This window comes from Rhinatrema bivittatum, chromosome 5 (genome assembly GCF_901001135.1).
Source record: "Rhinatrema bivittatum chromosome 5, aRhiBiv1.1, whole genome shotgun sequence".
In the NCBI taxonomy this organism is placed as follows: Eukaryota; Metazoa; Chordata; class Amphibia; order Gymnophiona; family Rhinatrematidae; genus Rhinatrema; species Rhinatrema bivittatum.
Genome location: NC_042619.1, coordinates 74481271 through 74498949, shown reverse-complemented (window position 1 = coordinate 74498949; position 17679 = coordinate 74481271). Strand labels below are relative to the sequence as shown.

General features: G+C 43.8%; 1 protein-coding gene across 1 annotated transcript in view; it reads right to left on the bottom strand.

The window, feature by feature from the left end:
* The window catches only part of ATM (ATM serine/threonine kinase), a 586955-nt gene that overhangs the window by 471119 nt on the left and 98157 nt on the right, over positions 1 to 17679 (bottom strand). Inside the window, exons 11-13 of the mRNA XM_029602465.1 lie at positions 9780 to 9974; positions 1030 to 1125; positions 181 to 406 (exon numbers count right to left, since the gene is read on the bottom strand). Of these exons, the coding sequence (XP_029458325.1) occupies positions 181 to 406; positions 1030 to 1125; positions 9780 to 9974 (517 nt within the window). The remainder of the gene's footprint in view (positions 1 to 180; positions 407 to 1029; positions 1126 to 9779; positions 9975 to 17679) is intronic.

The following is a 17679-nucleotide window of genomic DNA, read 5'->3' as shown; positions in this document are numbered from 1 at the left end:
AAACCATGCATGCCAAAATAACAATTCAAAGCTTCTGCTTGACAATATCAATCTCTCTACAAAACACTAGTTGTAGATGAGAGATCACAAAATGAGAGCTCTACTCCATAATGTTTTCACAAGTAAAATATTACAATTAAGACTAAAAAAGATGAAGCTTCAGACCTATTTGTTTCTTACCTCACAAGAGTAACTATTGAGCAGCTGCTCTGACACTGCTACGAGCCACTGCTCTAAATTTTCCTTAAGGTTGTGGTTTACTATCAGAGATGAAGTTGCCAGTTTTCTGTCTGCGATTTTTACTGCCGGACTCATGCATAGAGTTATTTCATCAAATGTTGTCAGAAGGTAGAGTTCCTCAATTTCCGAAACACAGACGTTGCCTCCTCTTTTCTTATGCTGGACACTTGAATGAAGATGTATACAACTTTTAGTTATATAAGCTTTAAATCACAGCAGAATCTGTGAATAAGCCTAAACTCTATGACTATCCTATATTTAAGCAATACTGTCCAATAGAAAGGCCAGGTATCTCAAGTCAAAAACAGGTTTCACATGAATATCACCCTATATTAAAAGAGCTAACAGCTGGGCAAAAATAATTTGTCCCTTTCATCGATTCAAGGACAGCACAAACAGAAGCAGACTGATAAAGCTGGACTTCAAGCCAGATTCTCAAAGTGACAAAAAGTAATCAACCACTTCTTGTATGGGACAAGAAATATTGCAGATCAGCAGTCAGGCATGAAAACTTTCAGAAAGTCTAACAACTTAGGAGAAGTTCTTCCAAGTCAATACTTAGCAAGCAACTTAACATGGGTGTAAATATTCAAGAGGCTTATCTTTAGAGAATGAGACATTTTTCAAAGAAACAATGCGTAACTTCTTAAACAAGTCCAGGTTTTATATGTTTTAAAGACTGGTGTTTATTTAGAAACTATTTTTTCTTTGAACTTCAAATAAATACCCATTTCTTAGCCACATTTCACCAGTACTGTATATTTTGCAAAGTAACACTACAAGACATACCACTCAGTCATGTTTTGGAAAAATCTCATTGCAGCGTTACAGTCCTTCATCGTCAGACTCACAAGAATCTTTTGTAGAACCAGATGGGGAAAATCCCTGTAAAGAAGGGGAAAGTTGTTATTCTTTCAAATTCCCAAGAATGTCATGCAAGGATCATATTCTACAAAAGTATAAAGACTTAAGGCCCGATTTTAAAAAGCCTGTGCGCATAAAAAAAAACAGGGTTTAGCGTGCACGAATGTGCTTTGTGCGCATTTTAGAATGGGCCCAGCCATGCGTGTAACCCCCATTAAGCGCAGAAGTGCCGGCCAACAAAAAAGTGGTGGGCCAGGGGCAAGGTCCGGCCAGGACATCGGCCATTAAGCTGTCTGCTCCTCCTTCTGCTTGGGAGCAATAGTAAGTATTAAAATTAAAAAAAAAATAAAAAAATGGGGAAAACTAGGGCAAGTTTAGAAGTCGGGGAGGAGAGGGGAAGAGGGAGAAAGGATAGGGTGAGGGTTAGGAAAGTTCCCTCTCTCAATCAACTCCCACCGTGCATACTTTTGAATTTTATCACTTCCCTACGCGTGAGAGTCGCGGGCTGCCCACACACGTGCACGCAGATATTGCATTTTCTAACATGCGCGCATATTATAAAATGATTACGTCCATGTCCGAGCGCCGGGAAGTGCACGTGTGCTCGTTTTAAAATCTGCCTTTTAGCGAGTTATGACCTGGAATATGGTGAACAGTTTTAATCCCCCTACCTTAAGAAGGATATATCTGCACTGGAAACGTTTCAGTAAAGCACAGCTAACTTATAGAGGAGACTATAATACTCAGGGTATGAAGTAAGATTAGGGCAGCTAGGCATCTTTTCTCTGCAGTGAGGAGCCTAATAGGTGGTTACAACTTCAGAACAGGCTTTTTCTGTTGTGGCTTCTAAAGTGTGGAATTCCCTCCTAGACAATATCTGAACGTAAAAAGAATTTTCTTTAAGAAAATAACTAATAACCTGGCTTTCAGAAGAAGTGATATATAAATTGGAATAAAGAATGATTATAATCTATAAATATATGAAAGGCCAACCTCACATTTCGCACTAATCAAAAGACAAGCAGCTAAACTTTGAAGCTTCAACATGGAAATAAATTTTGATTCTAGCAAAGAGCTATTTTACTGTTAAGATAATTAAGTTATGCAATCTATTCACTATTTATGTAGGGCAAGTAGCATAAATAGCCATGTTTAATAGAAAACTGGATGTTATCATATGCATGTGATGTATTAATGGGTATGTTTTTTTGTAATACATTACAAAGTAGCATTAGCTACATAGAAAACTAGAAGGCTGAATCTGAAAAAAGGTATTTTTTCACTCCATAGATGTACGTTGTTAAAAAAAAAAAAAAAAAAAAAGAGAATGAGGAGGTGCAGCAATTCAAAACTACTTAAGTTCCAAAAGTTGGGGATGAAAATATAACAGTTCTCAATTATTCAACCCAAAAATGTCTTTTAATCTACTTCAATGCTTAAACATGGCACAGTCTTGTATGATATCAATTAATGAACCATAAAAACCTCCCGATATATTAAATCAGATGCTTGTATTGATTATGTTTGACCTTCATAACAGGCATCATCGTACAGTTCTCTGATTTTATTAGTCTGCCTTATATCTTGGAATTAGCTAGGTTAGCTTTAACGAAGAATTTTTTCATTTTTCAAGGAAAATTTTTTTCAACAAATCCAAGAATGGCTATGGGGGCCACCATGGCCTCCAGGATTGCAAATCTGTATGTCGCCCACATTGAGGAAACTTCATTATATGGGACTCCTGAATTCCTACACGTCAGTCAATGGTATAGATATATTGACGATATATTTTTTTTTGTGGAATTCTGATGTTTCATCCTTACAGTATTTTCATCGATGGATCAATTCGTTGGATCCCCATTTACAGTTCACGATAAAATATCATCAGTATACTATATTTTTTGGATATTTCCATTACTAAGGCACAAACAGAATTAATTACTAATATTTTTGTTAAACCGTGTACTAAAAATACTTATTTACACTTCTCAAATTACCATCCATTTCATCTCCATAAAAATTTACCAGTGGGGCAATTTTTTCACTTGCGCTGGTTGTATACTGTTAAAGCAGATTTTATTCAACAATCACATATTCTTTTCAATAAACTTCTGGACAGGGGTTATCCTTATAAATACATCAAGAAAGCATTTAAAAGAGCATATAATGCAGATCATGAATAGCTGCTTTTGGATAACAATAATTCGAACCTGTGTTCTACCATACTCTCCACTAGCTTCACATATATCGGCATTAATATTACATCATTAGCCAACACTGAAAATGCATCAAATTTTTGTATATCGCCCTTTAACAGCATATAGTCATGCACCAAACATCAAAGATATGTTAGTTCATTCCTTTCAACAACATTCTCCTTCTCTGAGTCACAATCGCCAAGGCATTGGATGTGTAACAAATTTTCTGTGTGTCATCAAGCCATCACTGGTGCTACTTGGCAAGATCTTCAAGGCAAAATGTATTGTGCATTTAGTTACACAGATTGTCTCTCCTCGAAAGTGATTTATTTGATTCAATGCCCCTGTCCATTATTGTACATTGGGAGAACTAAGAGATCAATCAGAACAAGACTTACGGAACATCGTAGCTATTTGATGACAAAGAAATTTACAAGCATAGATGGTCTCCCATTGTATTGAGAAATCCCATGAGTTCCAGGATCTTCAATGGAGAGTCATTGAATTAGTGCAGCGAAATCCACGAGGCGGGAATCCCCAAATCAATTTGAATTACAAAGAACAACAGTGGATACATAAGTTAAACACGGTTTACCCAGCAGGACTAAATGTCCTGCTGGGTAAACCACGGGTGCATTGATAGAAAATGGGCCGGCGCCATTTACCCAGCAGGACTAAATGTTGCTGTTGAGTGGTATTCATTGCTTTAAAAATGTCTAACAAGCAATATTCTTTGACGTGGGATTGGTCTAATGATGTCATAATGATTGACATGTCCATGCCTTTAAAAACACCTGGTTAAAACGTCCGGTACTTTGACCGGAAAAATGTTTATTGCACCGCCAAGTTAAATGTGAGACGAACATGCCAACAGTGAATATTCCTTTTTGAGATTTACAACTAAATACTTTTAATACAAGGTGGAACAAATTTAGACACGTAGGCCTGCTTAAAAATATTTTGATAATATTTTAATTTATTATGTTCCATAGACGCTGATTACGCCCTTGAAAAAGAACAAATATCGTTCGAAACATGGACCCATGTCGGGCTCTTTTGGCATCATAAAATGTTTATGGAAAACTAACGGTGTCAAAACTCCAAGCTAAGTTCAAACTTTTAATTACACTGGGATTTTGGAATAGTACTTTGAGAAAAAGCATATAAAAAAAAAACAAGAAAAAAAGAGAGATTATCATCATTGACCAATGATTAAATATAAGGCAGACTAATAAAGTCAGAGAACTGTACGATGCCGCCTGATCCAGGTGCCCTGGGCAAAGGTAGCGCCGGCGCCATTTTCTATCAACGCACCCGTGGCCCGAGAGTGGAAGATCACAACGGGACCCCCCCACTGGACCCCAGGTAATTTAAGATATTTTGGGGGAGTTCGGGAGGGTGGGGGATTTATTTTAAAGGGTCAGGGTGGGTTTTAGGGATGTTTTAGTGTGCCGGTTTTCCCGCCCTCCCCCGATTTACACAATATTTAAAAAAACAAAACCACGACGATCCGATTCCCTCCCCCCCCCAGCCGAAATCGATCGTTTAGACGATCGATCACACGATACACATCTCTATTGGATAAGTTCTTGGAGGAGAAGTCCATTAACTGCTATTAATCAAGTTTACTTAGGGAATAGCCACTGCTATTAATTGCATCAGTGGCATGGGATCTTCTTAGTGTTTGGGTAATTGCCAGGTTCTTGAGGCCTGGTTTGGCCTCTGTTGGAAACAGGATGCTGGGCTTGATGGACTCTTGGTCTGACCCAGCAAGGCAATTTCTTCTGTTCTTATGCCTATTATGAAGGTCAAACATAATCAATACAAGTGTCTGATTTAATTTATTGGGAGGTTTTTATGGTTCATTAATTGTTATCTTTGATAAGCACCATAACCTTAGAATTCCATTCAAAAAGGCGGCACATATGGCAATTGTTAGACAGTCTTGTATGAAACATCTGTCCCCAGACATTGGATCATAGCGAGACGGCAGTTAGAAGATATATGAATGCTAACCTTATCCTCTAGCCTGACACAGATGAAAGGTGTCAAAACACAGCCAGTGTTGGGCAAGAACTGTTGGGCAACTTGATGCTTTGAAACTTTGGGAGGAATATATTGGATAGAAGATCTGTGCACGAATAATAAAGATAAGTGCAACTTTAGCTTTAATAGAACTGCTGCATTTCTTTAGGTTCCATTGGGAGGACTACTTCGCATAGATTTGAATACGAGTATCTCTCACACTATTGGTCAAAGCAATGATGGAATAAGTGACATGTATTAAGAGTTTTTATTTGCATAATAGACAAAAATTCAAAAAACTTTCTCATCTGTTTATATATAAAGTAAAGCGGTACTTGGCTTGCCAGTGAGTATTTACCTTTGAACTGTCATTCCCAAGACAAGCAATACTGGACATTACTCTATCAGCTCATATATCCTTATATCCATGTTTGTGAGGGATTTTCACTGGAGGCTTTTGTGTTTGTTGGTTATAATGAGAAAGGCCTAAACATCTTACACAGCTGTCATGACTGTCTGTGAAAGATATTTTAGTGTCATAGAAGGGATACTTCTTGAAGCCCAGCAAGGCACAAATAAAGGCTAGATCAAACTACTTTTGCAAAAGAAAATTTATTTTTTTTTTAAGTACTCTTGAAAATTAAAATAGAAACAAAGGAAAAGAAAATAATGAAAATAGAAAAATACATGACAAATGGCTTGGAGAAAGTGAAAAATTCATTAGTGCACACAAGCCAATGAAAAAGACTGAAAAGATTCACGAATTGCGGCTTCATGCGAATAACTGCACATGCTCAGAAAGCCTCCTTGGTTTTTCTGAGCTCTGAAAGAGCTTTTCTGCCCCAACACCATCAGGATGATGTCACCCACTTGTGTGGCTGGCTTTAAACTGCTTGTCCACAACAGTTACTTGAAATCCCCACTCCATGCTTTACTCGTTTCAATAATATTAGAGAACGGCCTTCTCAATTGCTGGTTCAACATTGTGGAACTCTTTAACCATCCAACTTCCTAACACCAGCAACCCAAAGGAATTCAAGAAAGAACAAAAAACCTATTTATTTAACCAAACTTTCAAAGATTTAACAATCAATTCCTGCAGTTAATCAGCAAATACTTTCTTTTCGCAAGCAGAGTTCTTTTACCTTCCTAATAAGTCATATCTGTTTAACCATGTGTTTTGATTTTGTTATGAATTGTATGGATGTTTTTATGTTACCTGCCATGAACTTCGTAGGGCGTGGGTCATAACTAATATTAAATAAATAAATGCAGATACCCTATTTCAGAAAATTACTGCTGGAACATGCTGTTCACCAATAAGCTCCAAAGAGCCTTGGCTTATATATACTGAGGAGGAAACAAGACTTCTACTATACAATTAAGCTCCAAATTGTTGCGCTCAGGGGTGAACGCTTGTCCTGGAGCAGTGGAGAGCGGCTCCCTGGTAGGGACAGCACCTGCCCCCAGGGGGTGGAGCACTAGAGGAGACAGAGGCTAGGATGAGCTTCACCACTGAAAGCCCGCGGGTCCCCCGCGGGTCCCCCGGGTGGAGCCCGTAAGGACCTGGGCCACTTGGACTTAGGTGGCCCTTGCAGGGTCTCCTGGAGAGGTAGCAGACAGGCATGCCCACGAACAGCAAGGGAGCGCAGTCGGACTCGAGGCTGAAGGTCCGATGGAGCAAGGAAGACTAGAACAGTGTAGGCGATAACAAGGGAAGGGACAGAGCCAGAATCAGGAGATGTGGTCAATGGTAGCCAAGGTCAGAATCAAAGGATCAGTCCGAGGAGTAGTCAAAGAGGCAGGAGTCAGGTTCCAGAGGTCAGATGAGGTCACAAGGCAGGCAGAGGTCAGGATCCAGGCAGCAGACAGAATGGTCAAGGAAGAGGCCGAGGTCAGTACCAGAGAGTCAGGTCAAGGGTACTACCTGGGGAGATGGGACAGACGGACACTGGAAAAAGAATGACGCTGGAACAAGGCTGGTACAAGACTGTGAATGCGGAGGCAAACTAGTACACTTACAGTGCCGACCCAATTGCCAAGGCAAGGAAGTGCAGGCAGGAACTTCCTTATATTGAACATTCAATCAGGGCGCGCTGCGGAGCTAGGACCCGCCCCGGCACTACAAGAGACCGGGCGGAGTGCGCACGCGCATAGGGGCGTGGCCAAAGCCACTGGAGATGCCGAACTCCAGCATGAGGCCTGGTGCATAGTGGAAGGCCCGGCGACTGCTGCCGTGGGACGCCAAGGCCTGGAGGAGCTCGCGGCTGCCGCTGAGGAGGCCAACCCGTGACTTGCAGAGCTAATGAGGTGAGCAGGCCCATGCATGGGCCGGGTGCGGACGGGGCATGTAACACAAATGATAGATAAATTAAGTTTAAAAGTGATTTATTCCATCAGAGTATATGGTGTCATAATTCTGGCACTGGTCATCACAGGAAGCATTTTAGCTTTCCTATCTTATTTCATCAGAAAAATTGAAATGGCTTTTTATGAAGGAATTAAAATTTCTCTTTAGCATTCTAAAACTATTTACAAATTAATTTTATTTCTATGTTTTTATAGTGTTGCTGAAATTTATATCCTTCTGCTTCTATTAACTCACTTCTGACAGCAAAAAGGACTCAGAAGATAGTTAAAGAATAAAAATACAAGTGCTACTAAATCAGCTCTCATATTTACAGGATGATCTGTGAATGTAACAGATGGATTTCTGAGGAAAAAGACAATAAAAGCTCAAACTTCATATTTTGTCACATTCAGAGGTTTAGGGAAAGACCCCGAAAACAGCCTTGCTTACCCCCAACGTTGCCAGCCTCGGAAACCCTCCTTCACGGCGCCGGCAGGATACCGCTACCATGGCTGCTCCCATCGGCCCCTCTAGGCGCATGCGCGCCTGCATGCCTGAAGATAAAGGGCCCATGATGGGAATCGGCTGTGGTGCCACTTCGTGACATCACAGACTTCAGCTCTTAAAAGGGCCCAGTGTTGATTCTCCAGCCCAGTACATGTTGCTACTTCTTGTGCCTTGTTCCTCATCTTCTTCGTGCCCTGTTCCTTGTCTTGGTCTTGTTTGCCTGCCCATTCCTTGTCCTCTTGGTTGTTGCCCCTGCGTGTCTTGTCCATTGCTCCTTGCCCCCCCATGGTTTGCCTTCCTAGGACTTTGACCTCAGCCTTGGACTCAACTCTGCTCTGCTCTTCCTGCCAGCTGCCTGTTTCAAAGTTATAGATTCTTTGAGATCAAAGTTCGGTGCCGGGCTCCATCCAATAATGTCACTCATGTGTGAGGACTACCATCCTGTTTGTCTTTGGAGAAGGGCAGTTTCATTGAAAATGTCAGATCAATGGTTATTCCTAGACTCTGAACTTTCTATGACATCTGTATTGTTTTGCTCTCAAAAATAAAAGTGTCAGGTACTGGATATTTTACAGCATACCCTAAAATAACCTCAGTCTTTTGTAAATTGAGTGCTAATCTACTGTGCGATAATAAAGCTTTGATGCCATACAAAGTGTGACAAAATTATATCTATCAGACTAAGCAGTTTAAAGAAGGAAGAAAAACTGTATAACATCTGCATATAACGTATAATAGAGACCTAATGTTAAAAGTAAATGCAAAGTGGTGTAAGATGAATTTTGAACAAGGCCAAAGACAATGATCATCCTTGTGACATGCCAGTGGATAACGGAAACCAATCAGATACTGAATTAGAGATTCTTATTTGCTGTGATTTATTTTTTATATTTTTAGTTTATTAATAATACTATTCACACTAATACAAATATTGTTCGGGTAACAGACACACCCATTTCTGATTTTCCAATACCAATGCTGTAGCACCACTGAACTTTTCGATTAAAACCAGCAGGGAAGAATTTCCTTGCAGTCAAAATTTAAAAATGTGATTGCAAGCCATCTACCAGTATGACATTTGTTGGTGTTCAAAACTTAGAGATGCTGTACATCAGGGGTGGCCAACTCCAGTCCTCAAGATCTAAACACAAACCTGGTTTTCAGGATATCCACAATGAATATGCATGGAGTTATATTTGTATAATATGGAAGCAGTGCATGCACATGTAGCTCACTCAAATTCACTGTGGATATCATGAAAATCAGACCTGTTTTTGGCTCTTGAGGACTAGAGTTGGCTACCCCTGGTGTAATGGCACTTGACCATATAACAGCGTTTCCATGTTCGAATGTGGGCTATATGTATTGCATGGTTACAAGCTCATTTCAAATCCCTCTCACCCAAAACTACACATAACACTTCTACAATACACAGTGCTGTGTGCAAAACCTATTTACTTACAAAAAAAAATATCAATAATCATTTCCGGATGCAACTGCCATATCATGGAACATTTTATTTAAAAATCGTTTAAGATCTGGCCACAAGCGTCTGCTTAGACAAGAAATCTATTTTAGTTCAGCAATTTAATAACCTGCAAATTATAGTTGGGGGTTCCGGGTTTTCCTCCATATCTTCATTCAGTTGATAGGAGAGCAGCCACTGAATTATTAATTCTTTTAAAGTGTAACCTCTGTTCCCTTCACAAACACATGTCTCCATTTCTATTTTCAAGTTTTCCGGCAACGTACAAGCAGTCAGCACTAATGCCAAGCAGTGCACAGCAGGACTGGAACACAAGAAGAAAGCAAAAGATTACATTATTGTAAAAGCTATTATCAATCATAAATTAAAGGACTAGAATTCTGTGTTTACTAATATCAGCAAGCCAACACTGAAAAGCATCAAACATCTAGAACAACCACCTGAAGTACCCTATTTAGCCATATGCAATTAAATATTTAGCAATAGACAGAAAATGAGATACCACCTTCATTGCAAAGTGCCCTGTAATTGAAATATTGCTTTTTTGATCAGAATAACCTTAACTACAACAAATAGTTTACATCTTTCAGTAGGAAATTTTACATTAATTTAAACAAACTAATTACACAAAATAGCCTTATTTTTCAACACTATTTGCAAGAATAGGAATTCTTTTACTGAGAAAAACTCTGTCTCTGCCTAAGAGCTATTTACAGATCACATTAAGTTGAGAACAAAGACTCCAGCATCAGAGCTCAAGAATGTTTCAACTATTGACACAAGCACAGCTGGCCAGTAACTTCAAGCTAATCAGGACTTGTCTCTCTGCTAAGAGAACTTAGCTAGCAGTGTGATCTGAAAAACCTCACATGCAATAAAGCAGAGTTGCTTACCTGTAACAGGTGTTCTCCTAGGATAGCAGGATGTTAGTCCTCACACATGGGTGACAACAGATGGAGCCCAGCATGCCACTATCCATGTGACCACGAGGGGTCCCCCCTTCAGTCTCATTACAGAGAATTACAAAAATGAAACGACAACTTAACATGAAATCCAACTCTGCTGGGTGGCGGGTGGGTTTCGTGAGGCGTAACATCCTGCTGTCCTAGGAGAACACTCGTTACAGGTAAGCAACTCTGGATGGTAGTCCTCACACATGGGTGAATACCTAGCTGTGGGCTGCTTCTGGATGTAGTAGACCAACAGCACCAAACAGGTACCAACAGGCACAACAACCTAGGTGCTGATGGAAACATAGGAGGACAGCCTATACCCAAAAAACAGGGCCCTAGGCGGAAGAGTTAGGTTTAGATCCGAAAAAGGTTACGGAGGACAAACTGGCCGAAGCTACTATCCTGGAGGCAGTCTCTGTCCCAGAATAGTGAGCTGCGAACGTATGGAGAGAACTCCATGTTGCAGCCCTGCAAATCTCTGTCAAAGGGACTGTTCGCAATTTAGCCACTGAAGTTGCCATGGCTCGGACAGAGTGAGCCCTAACATGACCCTCAAGCTCGCAATCCCACTTGTGCATAGCAGAACGAAATGCAGTCCGCTAGCCAGGCAGACAGGGTGTGCTTGGCCACAGCAACTCCTATCCTGTTCTTATCAAAGCAGATGAACAGTTGCATGGACTGTCTTTGGTCTGCTGTTCTGTCAAGGTAGAACGCCAAGGCCCTCTTACAATCCAAAGTGTGCAAGGCCCGTTGACCTGAGTGCGAATGAGGTCTCGGGAAGAAGGTAGGCAGGACGATACACTGGATGAGATAGAAGTCCAATACCACCTTAGGCAAGAACTTAGGGTGCGTACAGAGAACCACCCTATCATGGAAGAACTTCGTATAAGGTAGGTATGTCACCAACGCTTGACGTTTGCTTACCTGACGTGCAGAGGTGACCACAACCAAGAATATTACCTTACAGGTCAGATATTTCAGGTCACAAGTGCATATAGGCTCAAAAGGGACCTTCATGAGGTGGGCCAGGACTACATTAAGGTCCCAGGATACAAATGGAGGATGCAGAGGGGGCTTCAACTGAAGCCTCACGCATGAACCGCCCAAGGGTTTCACTGAAATGGGCGTACCATTCACCCCGCGATGGTAAGCCCCCAATGGCACTGAGATGCACTGAGTTGGTCTTTAAACCAGCTTCCAACAAGTGCCACAAATAGTCCAAGAGTTTCGGGGTGGAGCAGGTAAACGGGTCTAACTGGTGCTGCTCACACCAGATGGCAAACCTCTTCCACTTCAGGCTGTATGACTTTCTAGTCGAAGGCTTCTGGGATCCAACCAGAACCCGGGATACATCGTCAGATAAAGACAGGGGCTGCAAGACTAGCCTTTCAACATCCAGGTCTCAGAGAAAATGCCCTGAGGTTTGGATGGCGCATCCTACCCTGATCCTGCGTGACTAGAGTCGGGGAGGTGCCCAGATTGACTGGGTTCCAGACCGAGTGATCCTGCAGGAGTGGGAACCAAACCTGTTGTGGTCAACAGGGGGCTATGAGGATCTTGGATCCCTCATCCTGCCGGAGTTTCAGGAGAGTCTTCATCACCAGCGGGAGCAGAGGATACGCATACAAAAGCCCCTTGCCCCCTTAGTAGAGGGAGCAATAGGACTCCACCTTGTTGTTGCAGGGGGAGGCAAACAGATCCAATTCTGGGGTGCCACACATGGGGAAGATCATGTTCGCCACCGCCGGGTCCAGAAATCACTTGTGGGGCTGAAAAGCCCGACTGAGGCAGTCTGTGTCTACATTCTTCGTCCCTGCCAGGTACACAGTTTGAAGAAACATGTTCTGAGAGCAGGCCCAGGACCAAATCTGAACCGCTTCCTAGCACAGGAGGAACGATCCTGTGCCTCCCTGTTTGTTGATGTACCACATCACTACCTAATTGCCGGTCTGGATGAGGAGCAATTTGGACACCAGATGATCCCGAAATGCCCATAGGCTGTAATGGATAGCTCGGAACTCCAGGAAGCTGATCTGGTACTAAGCCTCCTGAGCCGATCACAGGCCCTGGGTGTGAAGTCCCTCCACATGAGCCCCCCATCCCAACGTGGACGCTTCCATGGTGAGGACAACTTGGAATGAGGGGGGAATGAAGAGGACCCTTGTTCCAGATTAGGAAGGTTCTCCCACCAGGATAAGGAAATCTGGAGCGGCTGGGTGACACATATGCACACATTGATGTCCTGGGTGGCTTGCTGCCACTGGGACTGAAGGGTCCACTGTACCCTGCGCGTGTGTAAGCGAGCAAATGGAGTGATGTGGACCATGGCCGCTATGTGGCCCAGAAGGCGGAGCAAAAGACAGGTAGTGACCCACGAGCTCCAATGCACTAAGTTCGCCAAGTCTGCCAAGGTAAGCACTCAGTTGCGAGGGAGATAGGCCTTGCCCTCAGTCGTGTTCAGGTGGGCACCAATGAAATCCAGGCCTATAGAGGGAATCAGGTGGGATTTTGGGTAGTTGACAATGAACCCATGAGACTCCAACACCTGAATGGTTAAGCGCAGAGACTGGAGCACTCCCTGTTGAGAGCTGCTCTTGATGAGCCAGTCGTTTAAGTAGCGGGGAACACCTGCGTCTCCAGACGGCGCATGTGTGCTGCTACTTGCACTAGGCATTTGGTGAAGACGCGTGGCGCTGATACAAGGCCAAATGGCAGCACTCTGTACTGAAAATGCCTGGAGCCCACCAGGAAGCGGAGATATCGCCGGTGAGTGCGGGAGATCTCGATGTGTGCATACACATCCTTGAGATCGAGGGAGCAAAGCCAGTCTCCTCGCTGCAAAAGAGGGATCAGAGTGCCGAGGGAGACAAATTCAACTTCTCTCGTTTGAGAAAATGATTTAGAGACCTCAGGTCCAGAATGGGCCGGAGTCCACTGGTCCTCTTGAGGATCAAGAAATATCGGGACTATAACCCTGTCTCCTGTTGCCGCAGAGGAACTGGCTCGTCTGCCCTGGCTTGAATAAGAGCAGACAGCTCTGATAACAGGAACTCTTGATGTGGAGACTGACCCCAAGAGGGGCACAGTGGAGCATCCCCGGGCGCACTGGTGAAGGTTAAATGGTACCCTCAGCGAATGACGACAAGTACCCACTGATCAGACGTGATCGCTAACCAGCGATGCCAAAAAAGGTATAGGCGGCCTCCTATTGGTGGATACTGTTCCGAGGGTATGGCGACTGGACTTGTGATCCCTCTCCACCAGTCAAAACCCCATAGTAGGACTCATCTGAGGTGCTGGCTGGGGTCTAGGCATCTGTAGCTGCTTGGAGCGGCCCCTAGAGGGGACACGCTGAGACTGTCCACCGGAGACTGGAGGATATTTCCTATGATGGTAAAAAGATCACCTGGCCCTTTGTTTTGCTGAACGTCTGGCCGAGGAGGGGGATCAGATGTGCTAGCAGAAAGATGATGGAGGGTCTCAGGATGATCTTTCAGCTGAGCCACAGCATCTTGGACCTTATATCCAAAAAGATTATCCCCTGTACAGGGGAGGTCCGCAGGTTTGTCCTGGACCTCCGGCCGGCGGTCCGAAGCTCAGACCTAGGCCATTCTGCGGGCTCCAATGCCCACCGCGGCCACTCTGGCTGATGTTTCAAACATGTCATATGAGGAACACACCTCATGCTTACCACACTCAAAGCCCTGGTGGAGGAGCGCTAAAAATCCTCCTGTTGCTGTTGAGGGAAGTGTTCTGCCAACTCCTGAACCTTCTTCCAGAGGTTCCGGGGGTATTAGGCCACATATAACTGGTAGGAAGCAATACGGCTATTAACATTGCCCCCGGGCACACTTTCCTACCTAGTGCGTCCCATTCCCTATGGGCCTGGCCCACTTCGCCTTTTTGAGAGCAGATTCCACTACCACCAACTGGTGGGGGAGCTGACGTTGTTCAAACCCCAGGTACTTCTGAACCAGGTAGACAGCATCAGCCTTCCTGTTTACAGGGGAGACGGAAATAGGATGTTCCTAGATACGCAGGAGCAACTCCTTGAATATTTCATGCACGGGAACTGCTACTACCTCCCTCGGTGCATCCACAAACTGGAGGGCCTCCAGCATGTGATGCCTAGCATCCTCTTCTGTGAGGAACTGCAATGAAAGAGACTCTGCCATTGTTCAGACAAACCCGGTGAAGGTCAAATCCTCTGGGGGAGTCAGATGCTGTTCTTCTGGGGGTGACGGCTCAGAGAGGACATCCTCAAAAACATCAGCGAAGGACACGGAAGTATCATCACTCCACAGGTCATATGGGGCTTCCTCCTCGCTAAGATTTCCCGGAGAGGTCAGCGGGGGACCCATGCTGACTGCCCACAGTCTGGACCCTGGAAGCGCCAGGGGCACCAATGGCATCGAGGTCTCCAAAGGGCCCAGGTGCCAGAGCTGGAAGCGTTAGTCTAGGTGCCAGAGGCTCCAAGGGCCCTGGAAGCACAGAGCCTTCTTTCTCAGAAGAACTGATGATCAGTATAGTCCCCGAGGGGGAGGGAACAATAGCCACTGGGGGACCGAGAAACCCCCAGATATCAGCTGTATAGGTAGGGTCCCGAGTAATACATCAAGGCATTCCAGCAGACGTGCTAGGATCGAGGGCGTGGGCTCCAGCATTGGTGGAGGCACTGATGGGGCCTTCAGCTCGATACCCCTGAGGGCTCGGAACATTGCCAACTGAACCCTATGATCCAGTTCTTCCTTGAAGGCTACCATGGATATGGCAGGAGGAAGAGAAGCATGCGCCACTGGATCGCCCTTGAAACGAGGGGGGAATCGATGCCTGGCACAGACATGGGAATCGGTGGGGAGCGCCTTGCTCTCCCGGGTTCTCCGAGGGGCTGCTTCGGGGGCAACAAAGCCAATGCTAGCACCATCCCAAAACCAGAGCCATGCCCAGAAGGCGACTGGTGACAGTGTTTTCTTGATATATGATACTTGGCCCAGACTTTCTCCAGCGCCGAGGAGGGTGAAGGATGCAAGGCTCTGGAATGGGAGGACACCAATACAGGTCAATCTCTGGCACCCCTCTCCAGAGAAGGAGTCTGAGCAGGGGTGGATGCCGAAGGTTCGGTGTCCATGGGGCTCCTCTCAACCATGCGGTGTTGACGTGCCAGATGCCAGCGTGGAGGGCCCCAACTACTTTGGCCCAAAATGTTTCTCCATTTTATCTAAACACGCCCGACGACTCTTAGAAGTCATCTGATCACAAAAACGGCAACCCTGGACTTCAAGCGACGCCCCTAGGCAAACGATGCAGAATTCATGCGGATCAGTCAAAGACATGGTCCGCGGGCACAGGGTGCATCGCCAGAAACTGGAGGAGGCCATGCCTCAAGCCAACGAGTTGGTGGTGTAGGGCTGACACAGACACCAAAAAATCCCCGGAATCGACTGCAAAGAAGATAAAAACTTATCGCACCGCTCCACTGACTGGGGGGAACCGAAAAAGGCGGTGAAAAAAAAAAAACCGCAACAAGAACAACGAACAACTCTGAAGGCAGAGCAGAGCTCCACCACTGCGAGGCAACAGCATTGCGGAAAGAAAGAGACTGAAGGGGGACTCAGCTTTGCCGCGCGGATAGTGGCATACTGGGCATGCTCAGTATGCCAGTCAAAGTTCTAGAAACTTTGACAGATGTTTTCCATGCCAGGCACCATCTGATGCCACCCATGTGTGAGGACTACCATCCTGCTTGTCCTAGGAGAAAAGGATAATTTATTGTTTAATTAATTTTATGAAGCTGAATGTGTCAAAATAAATAGCAGCAGACAATTGATAATCACATTTGTAATCTGGTAGGGATAGTGCTGTCTGTGAAAGTTAAAGGAATGGTAATTGAAGCTAAGATAATATTCCTATTCCATATCATTCACAAAATCTTCACTAATAGACTTGCACAGTTTTAAGGTTTGCTTGCAACTTGAAAAACCCATCTTTCAAACTTATCAGCAGGCATTCACTTATCTTTTCTTTAATGCTTAATGAGGGTACATACAGAACTCCAAGCTCCAGCTTTACATATCTCTTCCGGAGATGCTAGAAAGTAGCTACCAATGTTGCAGAATGAGATTTAATGATAAAGAAACAAGCTTATTTGATACATTATATATTTCTGAAATGTAACATTTAATAAAAAAAGAAATTGATGGCTTTGGGGCTGTAAGATTTTTTTTACTTGCTCTATAAAAAAAAAATAGAGATGTGCATTTGTTTTAAAAGAGCTGGACAATTTCAATGAAACTTTAAAATGTTATTGCGCACTAACCTGAAATTCGGTAACCAAAAAAAAAAAAAAGAACCACGGAAAAAACGAAATTACCTGTGGGGGACCTGAACCAAACCGAAAAAAATCCCAAATCACGAAACATCTCTAATAAAAAAAAATGCTTCAGATTTTCTAAATCATTTTTATTCTTATAAATAAAACTTTAAAACTCTATCTAAAGAATAAAGTTAGCTCTCCTTGGATAGAAGAGGCCACACACACTCTTTACTAAAGGCATCCAGAGGAATGCGAAGAAATTCTAGAACACACCCATCCTGAACCATTTTGAGGATCTATTGATCTGATGTAAACTGAGCCCACCTGTGATAACAATGATATAGGCACCCACCAATCTCCTGCACCAACCGGTGAGCCTGAAAATTTCATTGAGAAGATAGAGGAGCTCCACTTCCAGATGCTGCATTTTTTTCAATGCCTTTGGGGGTGAAAGATTTGAGGACAGGACAGGATCTCTGTGTTAAGGCCAAAACACCGGTAATCGAGAGTGGGCATTTGCCTGAAAAGTCCAGGAAATTGGCTTCTTATCCTCTGGCAAGCGAGGGACCTGGGTTTTCCCCCGCCATTTGCCATTTTTTCCAATTCACTGCCAATCAAAAGCAAACCTTTGGAGAGCAGCTTGATGAGATTGGATTTTGAAATAACATCTGCTGACCAGTTGCGCAGCCACAGCTTTCATTTAGCTGCTATAACAGAACCAACTCCTCTGGCAGCAGTGCAAA